Genomic DNA, 18,778 nt, shown 5'->3' with positions numbered 1-18,778 from the left:
AGGGATTAGAAGAAAGAAGGAAAGATTAGAAGAAGGATTAGAAGAAAAAAATGAAAGATTAGAAGAAAAAGGGATTAGAAGAAAGAAAGAAGGATTAGAAGAAAGAGAGATTAGAAGAACGAAGGAAGGATTAAAATAAAGAAACGAACAACAAAAACAAGGCAATGCGGAGTCTGCTTTAACTGCTTTAGTCTAACATTAAATGGTTATGCATAGATCTATTATTTATGCAAGGACTTATCCAGAAGATACCTCCCTACTTTTTACCCCACCGTCACAAGGTCTGCCTGAACCAATCAACAACAATCATCTTAATTTAACAATAGAGGAGAGATAACTTAATGGGGAGGAATAATCATGCAGACCCTGGGAACTGGAAATTGAGATGGCTGCTTTCTAAGTAGGGATCTGGCAATCGGCAAAATAATGCAAACAAGAAGAGCACAAAAGACCCGAGAAGACCTTTACTTTGATACATCTTGTTACATTAACAGCCCGTTAGATGTTCTCTGTTAGTGTTGGGGGATGAGTTACTGTGTATTGGGCTCTACACGATCCTGTCCCTTTAACTAGACCTGGGCTCGCCAATTATCACTGGTGGGGGGGGTAAACCTCCATAGGCGAGGATTTTAAAGTGTTTGGGACGGGTTGGTAAAACCTCCTTGAGATATAAACACGGAGGCCTTCAAGCTACAGACCAGGTTAGAGTTGGAGGAAGTCTCTGGAGTTTGGTTCCTGAACCTATGGAAACGACTGAGTATGGCGCCAGTGACTCCCGGTAAGAGTGCGTCACGTTAGGTGGGACGCAGGACCTTTATTGTGTGCCAGAGTCCTGCATCATACAAACGTCCCCATGGTTGGGTTACATTCACTAAGAGTTTGGTTTCTACAAATCTACGATGTTAAGGGCAATGCCAAGATGAGGGGGGATGGGTGATTAAATGAAAAATAATACATTAAGAAGTATGTATATGGTAACAAAAAAGTTATGTTTAAGTAAAACTTTAATCCACGATGGTCCATACCACCCAGGATCAAAGAAGAATAATGCACCCAGCCACAAAGAACGGGTAATAAACAGAGCCCCGTGTGAGGTCTAATCCATAAACTCAACAGAGCTACAGAAGCTAACGACGGGGCCACAAAACAAAATTCACTGAGACGGTAACACGGACTCAGACATCTTAAATGTAATAAATACCCCTGGGGAAAACTTAACCAATATTGCCCCGTGTGGAAGGGCAACTATCACCACTTCCACCATTCAGAACACCTGGAATGGGATCTTTGGGGGACGGCCTTTTAGGGGGCGTGTCATGACCTAGCCAATGAGTAGTTGAGTAGACACACAACGTTCTAACTGTTGTCCTCACTGCCCATGCGCAGCTTTTAACTCAGAGAAAGAACTTCAGAATCTAGGAATCTATGCCGTATTCTAAGGAGTTATTTTCTTTTTTCTTTGACAAATTGTCGTTACGAAATTTGATAATGCGAATAAAGTCTCCCTTATTATTGATATGAAAAAAAAATATTTTTAAAAGTATTACAGTTTCATTTTTTTAAATTTAATATTATTCATAGTTTAATTGTGAAGCCAAAAAGTATATATCTGATTTTAATATCTGAGTTTTTCTCTTTTCACATGTCATTTCATAAGACTCTCATAATTGGTTAAATTAGTTCAACCACTCTCAGAATTTGTCGGGATTGGCAAAGAAAAAATGGAATTTGTTAAATAACAAAAATAGATAGAAATGTCACTGCTGGTTTAAAGTGAATTGACCATAAATGGGTAAATTGAATTCAGATGATTGTAAATTCCCCAATTTACAATCCTCCCCAATATTAATCCTTAACTAAAGGTAAAAAAATACTATGCACTGCTATAATAGTTGAAGAAATATCTTCAAATCAACTCCCATCACCACCTGACTTCAAGCAGGGGATGCCTCCATTGATTACGGCAGGTGACTCCAGAAATCAACTGGGCTCAGATACAGAAAAGGTAGGAATATATGGTCTTACCCCAAACAGCCCCAAATTGCAGGGTTTTGCCCCAGAGCACCCCAAAACATGAAAGTAGGTATATAGACAGAGTGGGGCAGGCACATGACTTCTCACTCTGATGATTATATATATACAGTATATGTTCACATGCAAACAGGTTTGAGGCACAGCAATTATTATTATTATTAATAAATTATTATTAGTCATGGTAATATTATTATTATTATCGCAGGCTAGCTTTGAACGGTACGATCAGAAAGAGAAAGGTACCCAGTCAGGACGTTTCTCCGTGATGAAAGCTGGTATTAACAGCTGGTGCGCACACATCCCAAAATTAAAACGGAGGAAAAGTGGGAAAAAGCAGAGAGATTTTTATTAATACAAATTTACTTACTTCATCCCACTGACCCCCCCCCCCCCCGCAGTGTAACAATAGCTGTAGAGGAACATCATGGTGGATTTGGTGACCCCGTCGAGTAGCGCTGGCTGCTGATGTCCCGTTAGGTTTGATTAATTTTGGTAGGGTGTGTTGTCCACCCATTTGTTTGGTGTCCCCCTTTAGGGGGATTAAGGGCTGCCATGAGGGTGGGGGTTACAACCACTTACCCCGTATGGGGCCCCCGGGGCAAGAAAGAAGGCCTGGCCTCCCTGATCCATCATGGAACCTCTCATTAGCCCTCACAGCCTGCTACCTGGTGACCCCTTTACAGGAATTCTGGCTCCGTTGCGAGCATTGGGGTGGGACAGTGGGGGGATCATTAGACCCCAAGATTTCTGATGGCGGCCCTGGGTGGATTTTTATAGTCCCGCCATTTTTTTTATTTCATTGTTGACTTGCTCCATCACACTAATGGTCCCACCACAAATCCTAAATTGGGTTGGCGTATCCAATGGGCCAGTGAGCTTTAAAAACCCCAGGTGCCCCTAGGCACAGGTACTATTTTATGGCCACTATGGCACGTGCCAAAGGCCTACTGGATAAATGATTTAAATAGATAGTGGAAAAGAATGTAATACAAAGACAAGCACCTCTGTTTTAGAGGACATCAGCAATGTTCCGGGCCATCGTCCTCTCCGAGGGTTCTATCAGTATTTGGGATTCCCTGAAGATCTGACTAGTAATCCCTAGTAATCCCGTTGACTATAATAAGGATGTGCTGTAGGTTGGAATCTTGGGGTCCATGCGCAATGTTTAGGCAAACGAAACATGCCGGAAGCCATGCGCATAACGTTCATGCTCATATACCCACCGCTATGGTCATACATGCATTTCTCCGATATCCGGTCGGCCCCTCTGTGCCACCGCCAGGCCCAATCAAAGCCATCAAAACCACATGTACAGGGCAAATAAATGAAGGTCCCCTGCCCAGCGATGAATACCACGAAAGGGGTGCAGCAAACCTATTCAGCCTTAATCATGGCCGCCTAACCCTACTTTGCCGCGGGCTCTGAGTACCTCTTGGTTTCAGAAGAACGGGAATTAATTACTATCCCACCTTAGATATCACTTACTGCCCTACCAGAAAAACAACTGCCGGCACACAACGCATCTTCAAGATGAGAATGTCCTCCAGCACATAGTTATATACAGCCTGACCTTCACCCCGTCGTTAGAGTACCGTGAGTAACTCTCCATGAAGTAACTTCACAGACGACCCCAATAGAATCCCATATTCCAAACCATCATACACCATCAGCTCATCACCAAACGCATCTCAACAACAATGGCAGGTCCTTACCTCGCTCAGAACACCAGAAACCTCATCCTGTGGGGCAAAGAAAGCAAAAGTCTTATATGAGACGAGAAAATCAGAGGAATTATATATTCCGCTTCTTTCTTTTTTTTTAAACATAGTTTTTGCCCCATAATATAATGTTTTCAGCCGAGTGCACTCAGCATTCATTCATTTATGTGGCGTACATACCTCCGCTCCGGGAACATGATGCAGAGTTGGCTGTGTTAAAAAAAAAATAAACATAATATAACATATAAAAAACATAATATGATATATAAAATAAATATAATATATATCATATAATATATAAAATAAATATAAATATAATATATATCATATAATATATAAAATAAATATAAATATAATATATATATAATATATTTAATATATAAAATAAATATAATATAATATATAATATATAAAATAAATAACACGACTGAAGAAGTAGGTTCTCGAAATACACAATTTTGTTATTTTAAAACACAATGGGAATTTTGTATATAAAGTGACTGGTGCAAAGTTCTAAATGTTGTCTTATCACCAAAGCAACCAGTCCAGTCAGCACTAGGACCATTTTTTCCCAAACTTTGCACCCGAATCTTCTTCTATATATTAAATATATGTTAAATATTATTTTAACTGCCCCAATGCCTCAGTGATGTAGTGCGCCAAATGTCCTGACGTTGTTTTTGGGGGTTCCTATTATGCAATCAGCCATATTGGACTAAACCAAGTTTATACAGATAGGGGGGCGCCTTGTAACGGCTCTAAAATCGCAATCACCGGCTTCCAGCGTGAAACTTCTAATACACATTCTTTGCGTTACAGGGTTTCGTGTTACAAATTATTACTAACAAGTAAGAAACCCCGATTATTGCAGGGAATAAAAAACTGTAAAATAATGACATTTTATTCAAATTTATAAGTCAGAAATTAGATTCAGAATTCTCATTTAAAATAGCAAATTGTCAGGAAGAAAACTCCATATTTTCGCTTCCCGCCTTGCGCTCACCCTTCACCCGAGGCGTTTGCTGCCGTGTCAGGACGCCACGTGCGTGTAATGCTCCGCGTGGGCCTGCCCCACTGAACACGGAAGCTGCTGTATCCGAGGTGATACTCGCTATTAGTGTACACTCCGGGACCGTTATTATTTGCTTTGACCGAACTAACAAGGAGTGCGGCTTATTAATTCTGCGGCAGGAGGTGAGCAGACCCCGGCTGCGGACCCATTCCGGCCCCCGTCTAGTCACTCGTTTCTCCCGCTGTAAAGACTCAAACCTTAATCAGTCGTTGGTCTCGTCTTAGATTCAGGAGCCGTATGTCTATCCTGCGCATGTTTAATCCCCTCACTGTATTACCCTCTACCACTTCTGCTGGGAGACTGCTCCACTTCTCTCAGTAAAGTAAAACCTCCTATCTAAGCCTCCGAGTTTTAGACGTATGACCTCTGGTTCTAACGGGGTCCCCTAGGCCCAGGTTGTCACACACAAAAAGCCTTCTTTTGGATCTCCTTTGGCTTTTGTGACTTTTCCTCTGTTTTTCCTTTTGTTTTAGGAAATCAGAGAAAACTGCAAATATGAAATTCCACAAAAAATGTTCCTTAAATTTCAAATTATCTTCAAAATTCTTAGCTTGTACCCAAAACAGAAATAATATTTGATTTTGCTTATTTTTTCCCCCGCTGTGGTGGTCCCGGCAGATTAGAATGCGGACTCCAAAAATATAAGTTTACCTTTTCCCTCTGGATTAGCTCAAAAGCGGCGAGCAATTCCCCAGCGGTTTTTCCTCCTTTTGTTACCGGATGCCAGGATAATTTCGGGGAGCGTTTCAGGGTTGGTTTACAAATACAGCGTCCCATGTACTCGTCTGCCCCCTGCGGAACAAAGTCAAGACAGCGCTGCCGTTACCAAGAACAACCTCATCTTATTAGATATCTTCAGATCAGGACCTACCGGCTACAAGATAACGGGGCCAGTTCCCCAATCCTCGTTCCTGACACTGACTAACAGATTTTTAGATCATAAATGATAATAAATTTTGATAAAAAAAAAATAATAATAAAAACAAAATTTGCAAGGAATGGAGGCTGATTATAATTTTTTTTTTTATTTTATTTCGGGTTAGTCTTAAAATTTCCACTTAAATCTTTATACAAAATAAAGTTCTGTTAATTAATATTAAAATCATTTGCCATAACTTGGAAAATAAAATATTATCGGCAAAATATTCTACAAATCAGCGCCAGAAAAATGTTGGCAAGAAAATGCCTTGAAAGAGAATTATTGATTTTAAAAAATATGGAGAATTGTAGTAATGTTTTTTGAAACTAGCGGTTAAACATTACAATATTTTTTATTTTTTTTATTAATATTGCATTGGAACAATAAATTCCTCTATAATGAAATTTATTTTTTTTTTGTAACTTTTTTTCCCCCTCAATTCCAATTTTTTCCCCCGCTCACAAATACTTTGCATAGAAAGTGACCTAAGGTGCTCTAAAGAACCAGAATTATCCCCTCAAAAGTTTCTGAAGTTCGAGTAACTTACGTAAGTGTCGTGGTCATAGATTTCCACCACGATGTCGGGAGGAACAGCGGCAACCGTTGCAGGATCTCCAAAGATTTCGATTTCGTAGAAGATGAGCGTCTGATCCCACGTGGGGTTCAAGGTGTTCTTCGCCACCACCGTTTTTTGGCTCTGATGGAGGAACGACACAATGGCGTACGGATCTGGAACGCAATGTGGAATTCATTAAAAAACTAAATAAGATGATGAAAATTCTAATTACATTTCAAGTCTTAAAAATAAAAAAATAAAATAAAAATCAAAAATTTGCTTAGGAATTCGAATTTGGTTGGGCCGCTAGAAAGAATCTAAAAAAATTTGAAATTTATATAATAATTAAAAATAGCTCCAAATCGGAGCTATTTTTAATTATTATATAAATTTCAAATTTTTTTAGATCATTTCTAGCGGAAGATCCCAAATTGAGGTTAATAAAATAAATTATATAAATTTGATATCAATTTGGGATCTTCCAAAGAATTTTGTTTATAAAATAACATCACAACGGAACCCAGTCGGATCCAGGGTGTACTATTAATGCTATTAATATTAATTAATATAGTATTAGAATATATTAGAATAATACCGGTATATTATAATATATTAATAATATTTGTAATTTTATTATATATATTATATATATATATATAATAATTAATATATTATATAAGGGTATTTATAATTTGTATATATTAATTATAATATATATATATATAATAAAATTACAAATATATAAATTTATTAGAAATATAAAATCTATTCATTATATTAATATGTTATTAATAATGTTATTAACATAATAGGAACAGACTGGAGGACGGTACGTGCGCGGAGGGTCCAGGCAGGATTTTTATTTATAAATGAAGCCAGTGTTATATTCACGGCCCCCGCCGCTCCCCACGTTGGGGGAAACGCTTCGTGCTTATTCTAGGTTATCTCCTGTAAAAATATTATGGCATGTCATCCAGCGACGACTCGTATAGCTGGCGAACACGGCGTGCGCGTTTAATACGGGGATCTGGACTGTTTCATTGCATTAACCCTTTCCCAAACTAGAAACAAGGGTGATCAGTAGCAGCCGGCCCTTCAATGAATAAAATACAATAAAAGGAAAGCGTTGCTCAACATATTTTTATTCGTTTTTTTAACGTACTTTTACGTCGTCCAGATTCCGGGGTTAATCGCTGGTTAAAGGGGAGATCTCATTAGCTACATTTGGTAAAACTTTTTATCAGGGCTGCATAGGTTAAGGTGCATCCGGCTGGATTATATTTATGGACTACAAATCCCATCACCCAGGCTGCTGGGAGACTGTAACCTGGACACCTTTGTTGGGGTTGTGTGGTTGGAGGGGCAGGACTGCAGGTGGGGGGGCATGTATAGATAAACAGATCTTCTCTCTGCCCCTCGGGTAACACTGTGACCCCCCCCCCCCCCGGGAGCAGCCGGTATAATAAAGGCAGCGATCGCCGCGCGCGGACCCCCACCCTCCATTGTAACCGTTTTATGGATGTTATAGTTGGCTCGATGGACCCCGCGAAGCGCAGCCAATCACGTGCGATGACATCACCCTCCTTAACAGCGAGGCCATTGTGGAGCGCTCAAGAAATCATTACCAGTCTGCCAGACGGTTACCGGAATAATAATGATTACAGCGGCCAGCACGCGATAATACCCACCGCAGCCGGGCGGCCGCTCCACAGCCGTGTGATTCCTTAGCAGATAAGCCCCGTCCAGTCGCCCGTTTCTCCTGCTGTAAAGACTCAAGCCTTAATCAGTCGCTGGTCTCGTCTTAGATTCAGGAGCCGTATGTCTGTCCCATGCATGTTTAGTCCCCTCACTGTATTACCCTCTACCACTTTTGCTGGGAGGCTGTTCTACTTACCTACTACCATCCTAGTATTCCATCTAAGCCTCTGACCCTCTAGTTTTAGATTCTGGCCTCTTGTTCTAACGTCTCTCCTCCTGTACTTTGTTGAATCCCTTTATGTGGTTAAACGTTTCCATCCTATCCCCCTCTCTCTTCTCCAGTCTATACACCGCGGCATCTTCTTGGCATATGAAAGGGTTAATTCAGGTATAACCCATACAGTATCCAGGGCTGTACTTTAGTACATTATCCTGGACATTACGTTTTAGAATCTGCGAGGAAAAACTCACGCGGAACATCGATGCCGACCAGGGAGTCTGGGCAGTGAGGGGTTAAACAGCATTACATGTGTAAATCTCCCAGACCAGCGGCTGATAAAACAGGATGCGTGTTACACGCTTACACGCTGAGAGCGCCGCGGCCGCGTGTAATCACCGTGTGAACGAGCGGCCCCTGAGACGCTCCAAATATTAACCCTTTACTAGCGAAGATTCTAGGGAAGATTCTACGTAATGAGTCGCCAAATGTGTTACCCAAACGGTTCTATTACCAGTCGTCATGGAAACCATGACTCATTATTACTTCACGGAGTCACCTGCATTCAAGCAGGGAGCTCAACCATAACATAGTGGGAGTTTTATATATGATCACAACGGGGAGAATAGGAAGGAGTCAGTTCTAGACTGAGTGACCCCCAGAATCTGCCCCTTCACCCTGAGAATCTGCCCCTGGGATTTCCCAGGTATAATGATTAGCCAATGGCAGCCGGCGAAAAGAATGGCCGCATTAGAGGCAATACGGGGACGTGGGAGACCTCAATAGGAACCGACCCACCAGTTGCTTGCCCAATGGGTACCCACTGGTTGTACCAGTTCATTACCAGCCTTACCCACTCAGTATCGCCCCCCGGGTAAGGCTGGTAATGAACCGGTACAACCAGTGAAGTTAAAGAGAATTAAGCAAAACCTGACATTTAAAACACTATTGTAGAGAAAACAAACCCTTAGTTGAGGTTAATCTGAAAAGGAGACTTCTGAGGTCCCGAGAACATCCGAGAACATCCGTAACTTGACATGTTTTCAGCTTCCACCAAAGCGCCGACAGGTTTGATGTTAATTCCGAAACAGGGGCAGTTGCGCGTATTAACGGTAGCCCGGCATGTGTTCTCTCCGACGCATTTTGCCCCCCGGGGGGAAATACCCCCCCCCCGGAAATACCCCATGTCCTCGCTCTCCACTAATAAAACCTGGGATTTATGCCCCATGATTTGTGGGCCTCCCTTTATAGGAGATTAAAACGTCCTCCATTCCCACCCTCCAAACCCCCCCCTCATTTATTCAAAATATATATATATATAAAAAAAAAGGTTTAAATAGTAGGATGCAGGCTCTCTTAATTCCCTTATAAATTATTATTAGTTTAAACTCAAAAAAAAAAATGTATAAAAAAAAAAAAACCCGCCTGGCTTTTAACACACATTTTCCAGGGTGGATGAATTGCCCTAATTTCGTGTTTTGTAGAGAAAATAAATAATAAAATGTGTTTTGGGGATTTTTTATGGGTTTGTCAGAAGTCAGAAGTTTTCTTTTCCAGCCTTTTTCAATCAATTGTTTCATTCACAATAAACACGAGAAGAAGAGACTTCTTTAGAATGTTTAAAAAAAAAACACACGGTGGGGCTGGGAGGCGAGGCCCTGGAAGGACTAATTCTGAAATTTCGGGGAAGGTTTTTGAAATGTTTAAAAGTCGCCTGGTTATGAAGCTTCCAGAAAAGTGGATGAAAACTTCCGTCCGAATTTATAAAATGTGCAGAAAATTTCAATTTAGTTTTTTTTTCATAATTACACAGATGGTTTTCCGCCCAGATTTTTCACACACGTTATGATGTCGTGTAATGTTTTTGCCAAAACACATGTGCAGTTACTGCATCAGAGGCTTAGATGGAATGTAAGCAAGTTTTACTTTACTGAGAGGGTGGTGGATTAGTGGAACAGCCTCCCAGCAGAGGTGGTAGAGGGTAATACAGTGAGGGTATTAAACATGCATGGGATAGACATACGGCTCCTGAATCTAAGACGAGACCAAAGACTGATTAAGGTCTGAGTCGTTACAGCAGGGGAAACGGGCGAGTAGCCGGGCTTGGCCATTACTTCCTATCTTGTTGTTATAGTTCTGTTGGTGCCCCTGGCCCGGCTTACATGGATTGATAAAGAGCGGTCAACCTGCGCTCTGGAGGGTGCTGCGCCTCTTGCACCCCTAGTGGCACGGCATGGTATTACACCAAGGGGTACATTATATCAGCGGGGGGGGGGGTCTGCCCCGGTTTATTCCCAGTCACCTACCCGAGAAGCTGTCCTTGTCCATGGGCAAGAGGTCCCGGGCTTGGTAGAGGTAGCAGCGCAGGTGATAGCGGTTCCCGTCTTTTGGAATAAAAGAAGCAGATTTAGAAGAAAAAAAAAACCATGAGTACAGCACAGAGTACATCGTAGGATCTCCTTCATAATTTCTATATGCTCTGGCCTGGAAAATTCAGGGCTGTTGGTAGCTATGTATACAGACATAGTGGATTTGTATTGCATATATATGTAAATGATGTAAATATATATATTTATGTATATATAAAATTAACATTTCCACGTGAAAAATAACCAGGTGTTACAAACTCATTGTAGCTGTGTACAGAGCTGCCAACAGCCCTGCATTTCCCAGGTCAGTCCTGACGCCCCCAGCATGCATTAATGTACTCACAATCAAATATGCAGGATATCGTAGGTCTGTTGACCCCAAAGCTGAAGGCGCCGGCGGATTTCCCATCGTCGCTTTTATCATCCGTTACACCTCCCTGCAAATGGGGAGAAAAAAAAAAATTAACAGATACATCAGGCGGGAAAATTTCCACAAATATAATTCCCCCACTATATTAGCCTTTACCACTTCTGCTGGGAGGCTGTTCCACTTATCTACCACACATCCAGCAATAGATAATACATACGTTACATAATGGCCATCAATCTAATTTCCCCATCATTTCCCGATATCTGCTAAACCAAAAAAAAAAAAAGGAACAGAAGATAAAGATTCTTAACCCCTTCTTTACCCCTTCAGTCCCAGGGGTTTTTGGTACCTCAATTTTGCCATTTTTGCGCTATGTCGGTTCAGCGATTATTCTCTGTTCCTGTGAATAGTGTACCCATGTAAACTATATATTGTTTTTTCAAGGACAGATAGAGCTTTCTTTTGATACCATAGTTGGACGATTAGCTGAAAATTTAGGATGAGATGTTATGTAAAAACTAGAGAAAATTAGAAAAACAACCTCATTTATTTAAATATTTTCCCCTCTGAATCCTCACAAAATTAGGTAAAGTGACCTGTGTCTGTGATCCGTACGTCATCGGAGCGATCTCATATCTAGACAGACCCTGTAAGGGATATCGTGCCCCTCCATGATCTTCCGGGTGACGTCAGTAGTGACGCGACCCGGAAGGGAATGCCCGATCTCGCGATCTTGACCGTAACGGCTGCTGGGAGATCGGGAAGCAGGAAGCCAGAGATGCTGTCCTGCCGCTGCAAGAAAGTCAGGACGTACCTGTACGTCCTAAAGGGCTTTACTAGATGCATTTTTAGGATGTTTCAGATTTTTTGTACTTCCATATGGGACTGAAGGGGTTAATTTTCCCCCCCATGTATTTGGGGGCTTTGGCAGATGGGGTTGCACCTGTGTATACCAATTAGCTGCTAAGGTAGATTTAACAAGCTAAGAAATTACAACAATTTTCAGAGAGCATTTAGTCCGGGGGATCAGGATTTCACGCACTTTTCACAGGTCCACCTCTCCTACTCGAGATGAGACATGATTTTAGGAGACCTACAGAGAGCAGATAAGATCCTAATTTCAGATACGATTTGGACCGATCATAACGTCATTGTGATGACAACTCAAGAAAGAAATGTTAAGGTTCCTAATAGAGACCGGAGATTAAACAATGTGGTTTTGCAGAATAGGGAAAATCAAAATTATGCAGGTAAAATTACAGATTTCTTCTTTAAGGAGAATGAAACCACAGAAATCTCCCCAATACATAGTTGGTGTGCTTATAAATGCGCGGTTCGTAGCCATCTAATAGCGCTGAGCTCTAAAGCAAAACAACAGACATCTCTTTCCCTTCCCGAATTATATACAGAGAACAATCAGTTAATCAGAGAGAATAAACAGGCTCCAACTCCTGAGACCATAGATAGATTGCCCCATTTGTGGTTGGCACGGAAAGGGTTAAGGCCATGCCCACTCTGTCATAGAGCAACCTCACCTATTGTGACATCATCAGCATCTCTGTGATGTCATCAGTAGCACAGGCTGTATAAACCAGGTGACACCTCATACACTTCATTGCTCAACAGAGCAGGCGAGCGAGAAGATGTCGGATACTCTTCTGATTATCGTGGGCTGCCTCGGCGCCTTTATCATACTTTTCTTATTAACTGAAATGAGAAAATCTACTAGAGGAAGAAAGGCTCACGAGGCCGACCTCTACATGGAGATTGCGCGTTCTATTGTGAACATAAATAACACCATGTTCCAGATGGAAATAGAACGCAGACGTTCCCTGTCCCATCTTGCAGACCGGGTCTCGGCTCTGGAACGCAAACGAAGGGCAGCGGATAGAGACCGAAAACGGGAACATCTAAAAGAGACAACGAGACGCCAGAATCAACAGGCAAGACCTGGAGGCTCTCAGGTGTCTCAGGACAGAACATCTCTGTCGGATACCACCCACGGCGAGGACATCAAAAAGCTACGGACAGTTATCGATGGTCTTCATCGGCAGAACAAGGACTTAGTACGACGCCTGGGTGAGGAAAATGAGAAAGTCACCTTGCTTGAGCGCATAGCCTGCAGAGACAACGCTATACGAGCCCTGGAGAAAAGAGTTTCTGCTGCAGAAGATTACGCGTGGGAGCAGCTTCTCAGGGCAGAGCAGCTCGGCATGAAACTTTCCACCGCCACGAGAAGCTTCGAGGCATAGATAGCGCCCGTCAACAACCGCTTAGACGAGCAGCAGTCTGCCGAGAAGCAAGAGACACAGAGCGTGGACAAACACCTTGAAGTGATGGTGGATGTGAAGCTGAACGGAGGACAGCTGGAGAACCCCACTGGCTGTCAGCTTTCAGCAAAGATGGAGCAAATGCTGTTGAAGGTACGAGACGTCAGAGACCATCGCCACCAGACAGCCCAGACACATGGAAAATCCACCATTTGTCTTACTGTCTTCACCACCACGGAGTCAAGAACATTCCTACAATGACAGCCGTGATGGAAGCCTCCGTCATCTCCGGGCTTCTGGCAGTGTCTTTCCATCTGTTTCCACCGGAGGATATTCATGTTATCCATAAACAGAATTATTACTTCCAACATAATCAATATCTCAATAAAATTCTGTTAAACTTCAATATAGTTCATACTTTTTATTTGAAAATATTATTTTGCACAAATACCGTGTATTTGGCATTAATGGGTTAATTCACGAGGTACTATGATAAAAGGTTACTTTTCTTTGATTGTGTGCAATACTAACATTCTGAGACCCGCTGTTACATTTGGAACAATCACCTGTGGAACCAATGGAATGTTCCAAAAATTCTATCACATTGCAACCTATGGAATGGAGAAGGAGCAGTAAAATGGTTGCTATGGTGATAAGATTACATTTAAAATGTTTACAATAGAAAAGATGAAGCGAGAAAATAAATTGACCTGAAATATCTATTTACTAAATCTTAGCTACTGATTTTAATAAACAAAATAATAATAATAATCCATTACAGCAAGATTAAGCCTGGCTTTAACTGACTGATAAAAAATTTAAATTGAAGGTTTTTTCCCATAAAATAAGTCTGCATGAGGACCATAGAGGCCTTTTGGGACTACAAATAAAGGAGGGTAGTCATTTTTTTTTTCACGGATGTTTAAACCCACTTGCATTAATGGTGAGGGTTTTAAGGGTCCGTGGTAGGTAACGGGAGGGATGTTAAAAAGAGAAGGCGTGTAAAGGGTCAAGTATGGGGGTAAAAGAGGTTGAGGAGCAGATTGGTAGATGGGGGAAATAAAGGGAGAACAATGAGAAAGGGTATTAGGGATCTGTAGAAACAGAAAGCATCTCTCGACCCGTGGCTAACATTAACCTCTTCAAGGTCAAAGGGGTGCTTTTCCCAGAGAGAGAGTCTTGGTTGTTTGAGGAGCTCCATGTTTTGGCAGCTGTTCCTCAGCAAATCAATGAAAACCCTCCCCAGTAGATTTTTACTGCAATTTATCTGAATAAGAGAGAAAAAAAGAGAAAAAAAGTAACAAAAAGGATAAAGAAGAAGATGCAAGCTCGCGGACCAGATGTCGGGAGTGACCTCGTCTTTAGAGTGAAACAAATAGGAAGCGGAATGAGAAAATAGGAGGGCGTTTATGTCTCCCTTCTTCTGCAAGCTGGCCATGGCTTCCAGATTTTAGAGTTGGTGGATACCCTTTGACAGACCAGGTGGTGAGTTCTTCATGTCGCTTGGTCAATTCCATTAAGTTAATCAATTCAGAAATCTCTGGTGCCTACAATGCTTAGCAATCACAAGTTTAGTTGCAGCAGTAATATGTATTATAGGTTTCTTTGTGTGCTTTGGAAGTTGATCTGGTTGAAGCATGTCCAGCGGACCTTTATCCGGTGCTCCTTTAAGCCGAAATCCTGTAACTCTCCAAATTAAGATGAACACCTGGTACTGGAAGAGTTGTAGGAGATTACAATGTCACCGCACACGATACATTGTTCCCTTCTGATCGAGGGAACGGATTGTGCAATCTAGTTGGGTCCAGGTACAGCACCTTCCTGTTTGCTTCCCAATGTCTGGATCCGTTCGAAGTTCCCAGAAAGTTATTGATTGCTTGTGACCGCTGTTCTGTCGTGAAGGATTGACTCATACATTTTCCCCACTGCATCATAAATGGTCATTCGACTGTTTGGGAAAGGAGAGCTGTATGGCGCCATAATCGCTGAGAGGAAAGGGTCGGGAAAGCCACATTTTAGGAGCGTTCTCTCCATGTATTGTCAATGTAGCCTATCAGAGGCTTTTACTGCATCCAGGGATAGAGGAGGTGCTGGTACCCGGTTTTTGGTAATAATAAGTGATAGGTTGATGAATTTGCTGGTGCTATCTCATGCCTGCCTGTCCAGAATAAAGCCCATCTGATCCTCATTGAGTAAACTTAGCAATAGTGTACTCACTCTATTTCTTAACAGTCTTGCAGACAGATTAGTGTTTGTATTTAAGAGAGAGATGGGCCTAAAACTCTCAGGGACATTTGGGTTTTTGCCGGTTTGAGTACTGTCATGATACGTGAGGTTAGCATTTCTGGCAGAATGTCCCCGGACTCTTTAATGTTGTTGAAGACTTTATTTAATATTGGTGTTAAAGCTCGATTCATGTCTTTGTAGGCATTGGAAAATATGGGTCTTGGCCTTAGATGGCTTCAATGCTCCAATAGCCTGCGCAACTTCCAACTCTGTAAGTGGGTCCAGGAGCTTCTCTCGTTGGGCTATCGAAATATTAGGCAGTTGGACCGAATCCAAAAATTGGTCAATTTTCTCCAAAGGTAGTTGTGCTGGGTTAGGGTCTGTGTTGAAATTGTTTACGTTTTTGTAGAAGTCTGCAAATTCATTATTTATTTCAGGGGGATCATATAACTTATGGAATGCAGGTAAGGTCTCATGGATTGGGCTTGATTCTTCCTTAGATTGTTTGCCAACATCTTCCCTGCTTTATTGCTCTAAGAGTGGAATTTGTGGCCAGGTTGCTGCGTTTTTTGTTGGTTTTCTTGATTTGGATTTTGTCAAACTCATTTTTTACACCCTGTATGGCCTTTGCAAAGAGGTCTGTCTGCTGACTATTCTCTTGGTTAGAGAGCGTTTGAAGTTTCGAGGCTAGTGAGTCCAACTGAGCCTGGGTAGATTTTTTCCAGTCTTGCTCCCTGTTGGATTAGGGGACCTCTAGCTCCTGCTTTATGGACCAGCCACAACGAAGTGATCGGACACTCTTCCTTCTCATTAGGGATTAAATATTCTTTAATATGCTGTTCTATCTTATTGGTAAATGCCTTGAAATGTAACACAGTTTCATTGAGACTCCAAGGGCTTCTCCTTCTGTTTGGGTAATCCATTAGGATTGAAGCAGTGACTGGAGCATGGTCCGACCACCAGATGAGCCCAATTCTTGCCTGTTTCACATTTTGCCAGGTTAGGAAGTTTGTAAAGTCTGTAAATAAACTCTTCTATAACATTTATGAGCGGCAGAGTAGAAGAAAAAATAATCTGTTTTGGGAGGGTTCTAGCATCTCCAGGTGTCATGTAGTGGGATTTAGGGCATTAAGCTTTGAAGTTTCTCATTCGGTGGTTGGTTGTACTTGGATTGAGGAAGCAGAAAGCCAGAGTCCATTGAATAATACATTGTGAGGTTGAAGTCCCCAGCCGGTATCAAGGGACCCGCTTGGATTGCATGAATCTGGGCTTTACTTTATCAATGAAATCTGCTTCTGGTTTGTTGTAAATTGGCCAGTGTGATTTTGGAGTAACTCAATGTGCGTACGAGTATCAGTCTGCCATATCACGGAATACTACAGGGTATTGTTAACAATCCTCTTAGGTGCTTGTGATCTTTTAAAGAGCGTCTCTTGGTTGTAAATACAATATCTGCTTTGTGAGATTTATCTTCCTCCAGCGCCATTCTCCTTTTATGAGTTTCATTTATCCGTTTAGTATTTAAGAAAAAAATGCTAAACATGTTCTTTCCAGAGAAAAAAATTCTGATACCCCTTCTGTGTTTAAAATAAGTGGAGACAGAGAAAGATCACCCCCAGAGTAGATTTTGCCGGTCAGTCTGCTTACTGTTAGAAGGCAACAGAAGTTGTGCTTCTATGTCAGGTTGATGGAAATTCTAGATTACTACTCTCTGGGTTCCTTTCCAACCTCACTAAAGTATGGTTAAATGCCTTTCAGCCAATGTCCAGGGCCTTAACTCACTGATAAAAAGAAAACGAGTGATTTTTTGAGGCGTGAGAAAGTAGATATCGCTCTACTCCAAGAAACCCACTGGAGAAGAACTTTTTCTAAGGTTTTTGATTCATCTTTAGAAAATAATTAAAAAAGAGGTGTAGTTTTAGCCTTTTCATGTAGATTAAAAGTAGAGACTAAATTTATTGATCAGGACTCTGATGGACGGTTCCTGATTTGGGTGGGAACTTTAAACGACGAGAAATACACTTTGGTAAATGTCTACAGCCCCAACACAGAGCCAATTGGTGCTCTTTCTAAATTATTAGATAAAGTTGAGAATTTGAAACAGGGCGTTCTTTTGATCGCTGGAGATTTCAATTGTATCCAAGATTTAGAATAAGACAAAAAAGTGGCCCCCCATAAAGCTTTCCATAAGAATTTAATAAAAAAACTCAAGAGTTTTCAGAAATATCATTCAGAGAGCAAATCTCTATGACATTTGGAGAGTCAGGCATCCTGTAGAAAAAGATTATTCCCACTTTTCCAAAGTCCACCAAACTTATTCGAGAATAGATCTGATTTTTGGAGAACAATCTCTGACACCATTAACTAAACATATTCTCAAATCAAAGACAACATATGGTCTGGCCACAGCTTGCTGATCCTAGAACTGAAAGACAAAATAGTCAGACCTAGTAAATTCTCTTGGCGTTTAGATGATTTTTTACTCTATTCTAAGGATAATAAAGAATATATCTCTAAGATGACAAAAAAAAATTCTTAGAAAATAAGCCAGGAGATACAACTCCGTCTAATAGATGGAATGCTTATAAAGCAGCTATCATAGGACATTTTATCAAAATCAAAAAAACAAACAAAGCCAAGCAGGATAAAACCAGGTCGGATCTATATATTTCTCTTTATAAATTATCCTCTTTAAATAAAGCAAATGTGTCAAATGAACACACTAAACAAATAGGAGATACCTGCAAATCTATTAATCAAATCGAATTGGAGAGAACCTTAAAAAATATGGAAAAAATCAGACCCAATCAGCTAAGATCCAATCAGATATTTACTTAGAACAAGGATGGTTTAAAATTGAATCTGAAGCTTGTGAGATGAAGAACTTAAATTCCATTATATGGCAGATTACATTTTCTGAAATAATTAAGATTGCTAAAGAGAAAAACATGATCCAAGGTAAAATAACCCCAGCATGGTATGTAATAAAGAATAAGTTTGGTTTAAAGAATAAACTAATTCAACCTTTGAAAATACAAGAGTGGGAATAAACTGGGATCATTTTTTTGGATGACTTAATAATAGAGGGGGAAATTATACCCTTTACTACTCTAAATCTGCAAAATAACCTAACAGAAACATTTTTAAATACTTTAGGGTAAAAAGATGCTTAAAAAAATCACTTGCATTCCCCTGGGGGAGAACTGAAAGATGAAATCTCTAGAATATTTCAAAAACCTGATACTAAAAAGACATATGCTAAATGTGTCAAATGTATTACCTTAAAAGATTCCCCATCATTACCAAATGTTAATATTTCGAAGTGGGAG

The 18,778-nt window shown here is 40.9% G+C and overlaps 1 protein-coding gene across 1 annotated transcript in view; it reads right to left on the bottom strand.

Moving 5' to 3' along the window:
- The window catches only part of LOC149279523 (dysferlin-like), a 177,522-nt gene that overhangs the window by 40,162 nt on the left and 118,582 nt on the right, over positions 1-18,778 (bottom strand). Inside the window, exons 30-35 of the mRNA XM_089501080.1 lie at positions 10,927-11,020; positions 10,521-10,598; positions 6,291-6,472; positions 5,476-5,616; positions 3,933-3,962; positions 3,747-3,773 (exon numbers count right to left, since the gene is read on the bottom strand). Coding sequence (XP_089357206.1) covers positions 3,747-3,773; positions 3,933-3,962; positions 5,476-5,616; positions 6,291-6,472; positions 10,521-10,598; positions 10,927-11,020 — 552 coding nt within the window. The remainder of the gene's footprint in view (positions 1-3,746; positions 3,774-3,932; positions 3,963-5,475; positions 5,617-6,290; positions 6,473-10,520; positions 10,599-10,926; positions 11,021-18,778) is intronic.

This window comes from Sceloporus occidentalis, unplaced genomic scaffold (genome assembly GCF_023333645.1).
Source record: "Sceloporus occidentalis isolate IW3139 unplaced genomic scaffold, rSceOcc1.0.p SCAF_163, whole genome shotgun sequence".
Classification (NCBI taxonomy): domain Eukaryota; kingdom Metazoa; phylum Chordata; class Lepidosauria; order Squamata; family Phrynosomatidae; genus Sceloporus; species Sceloporus occidentalis.
This window is presented reverse-complemented; position numbering and strand designations above follow the sequence as displayed.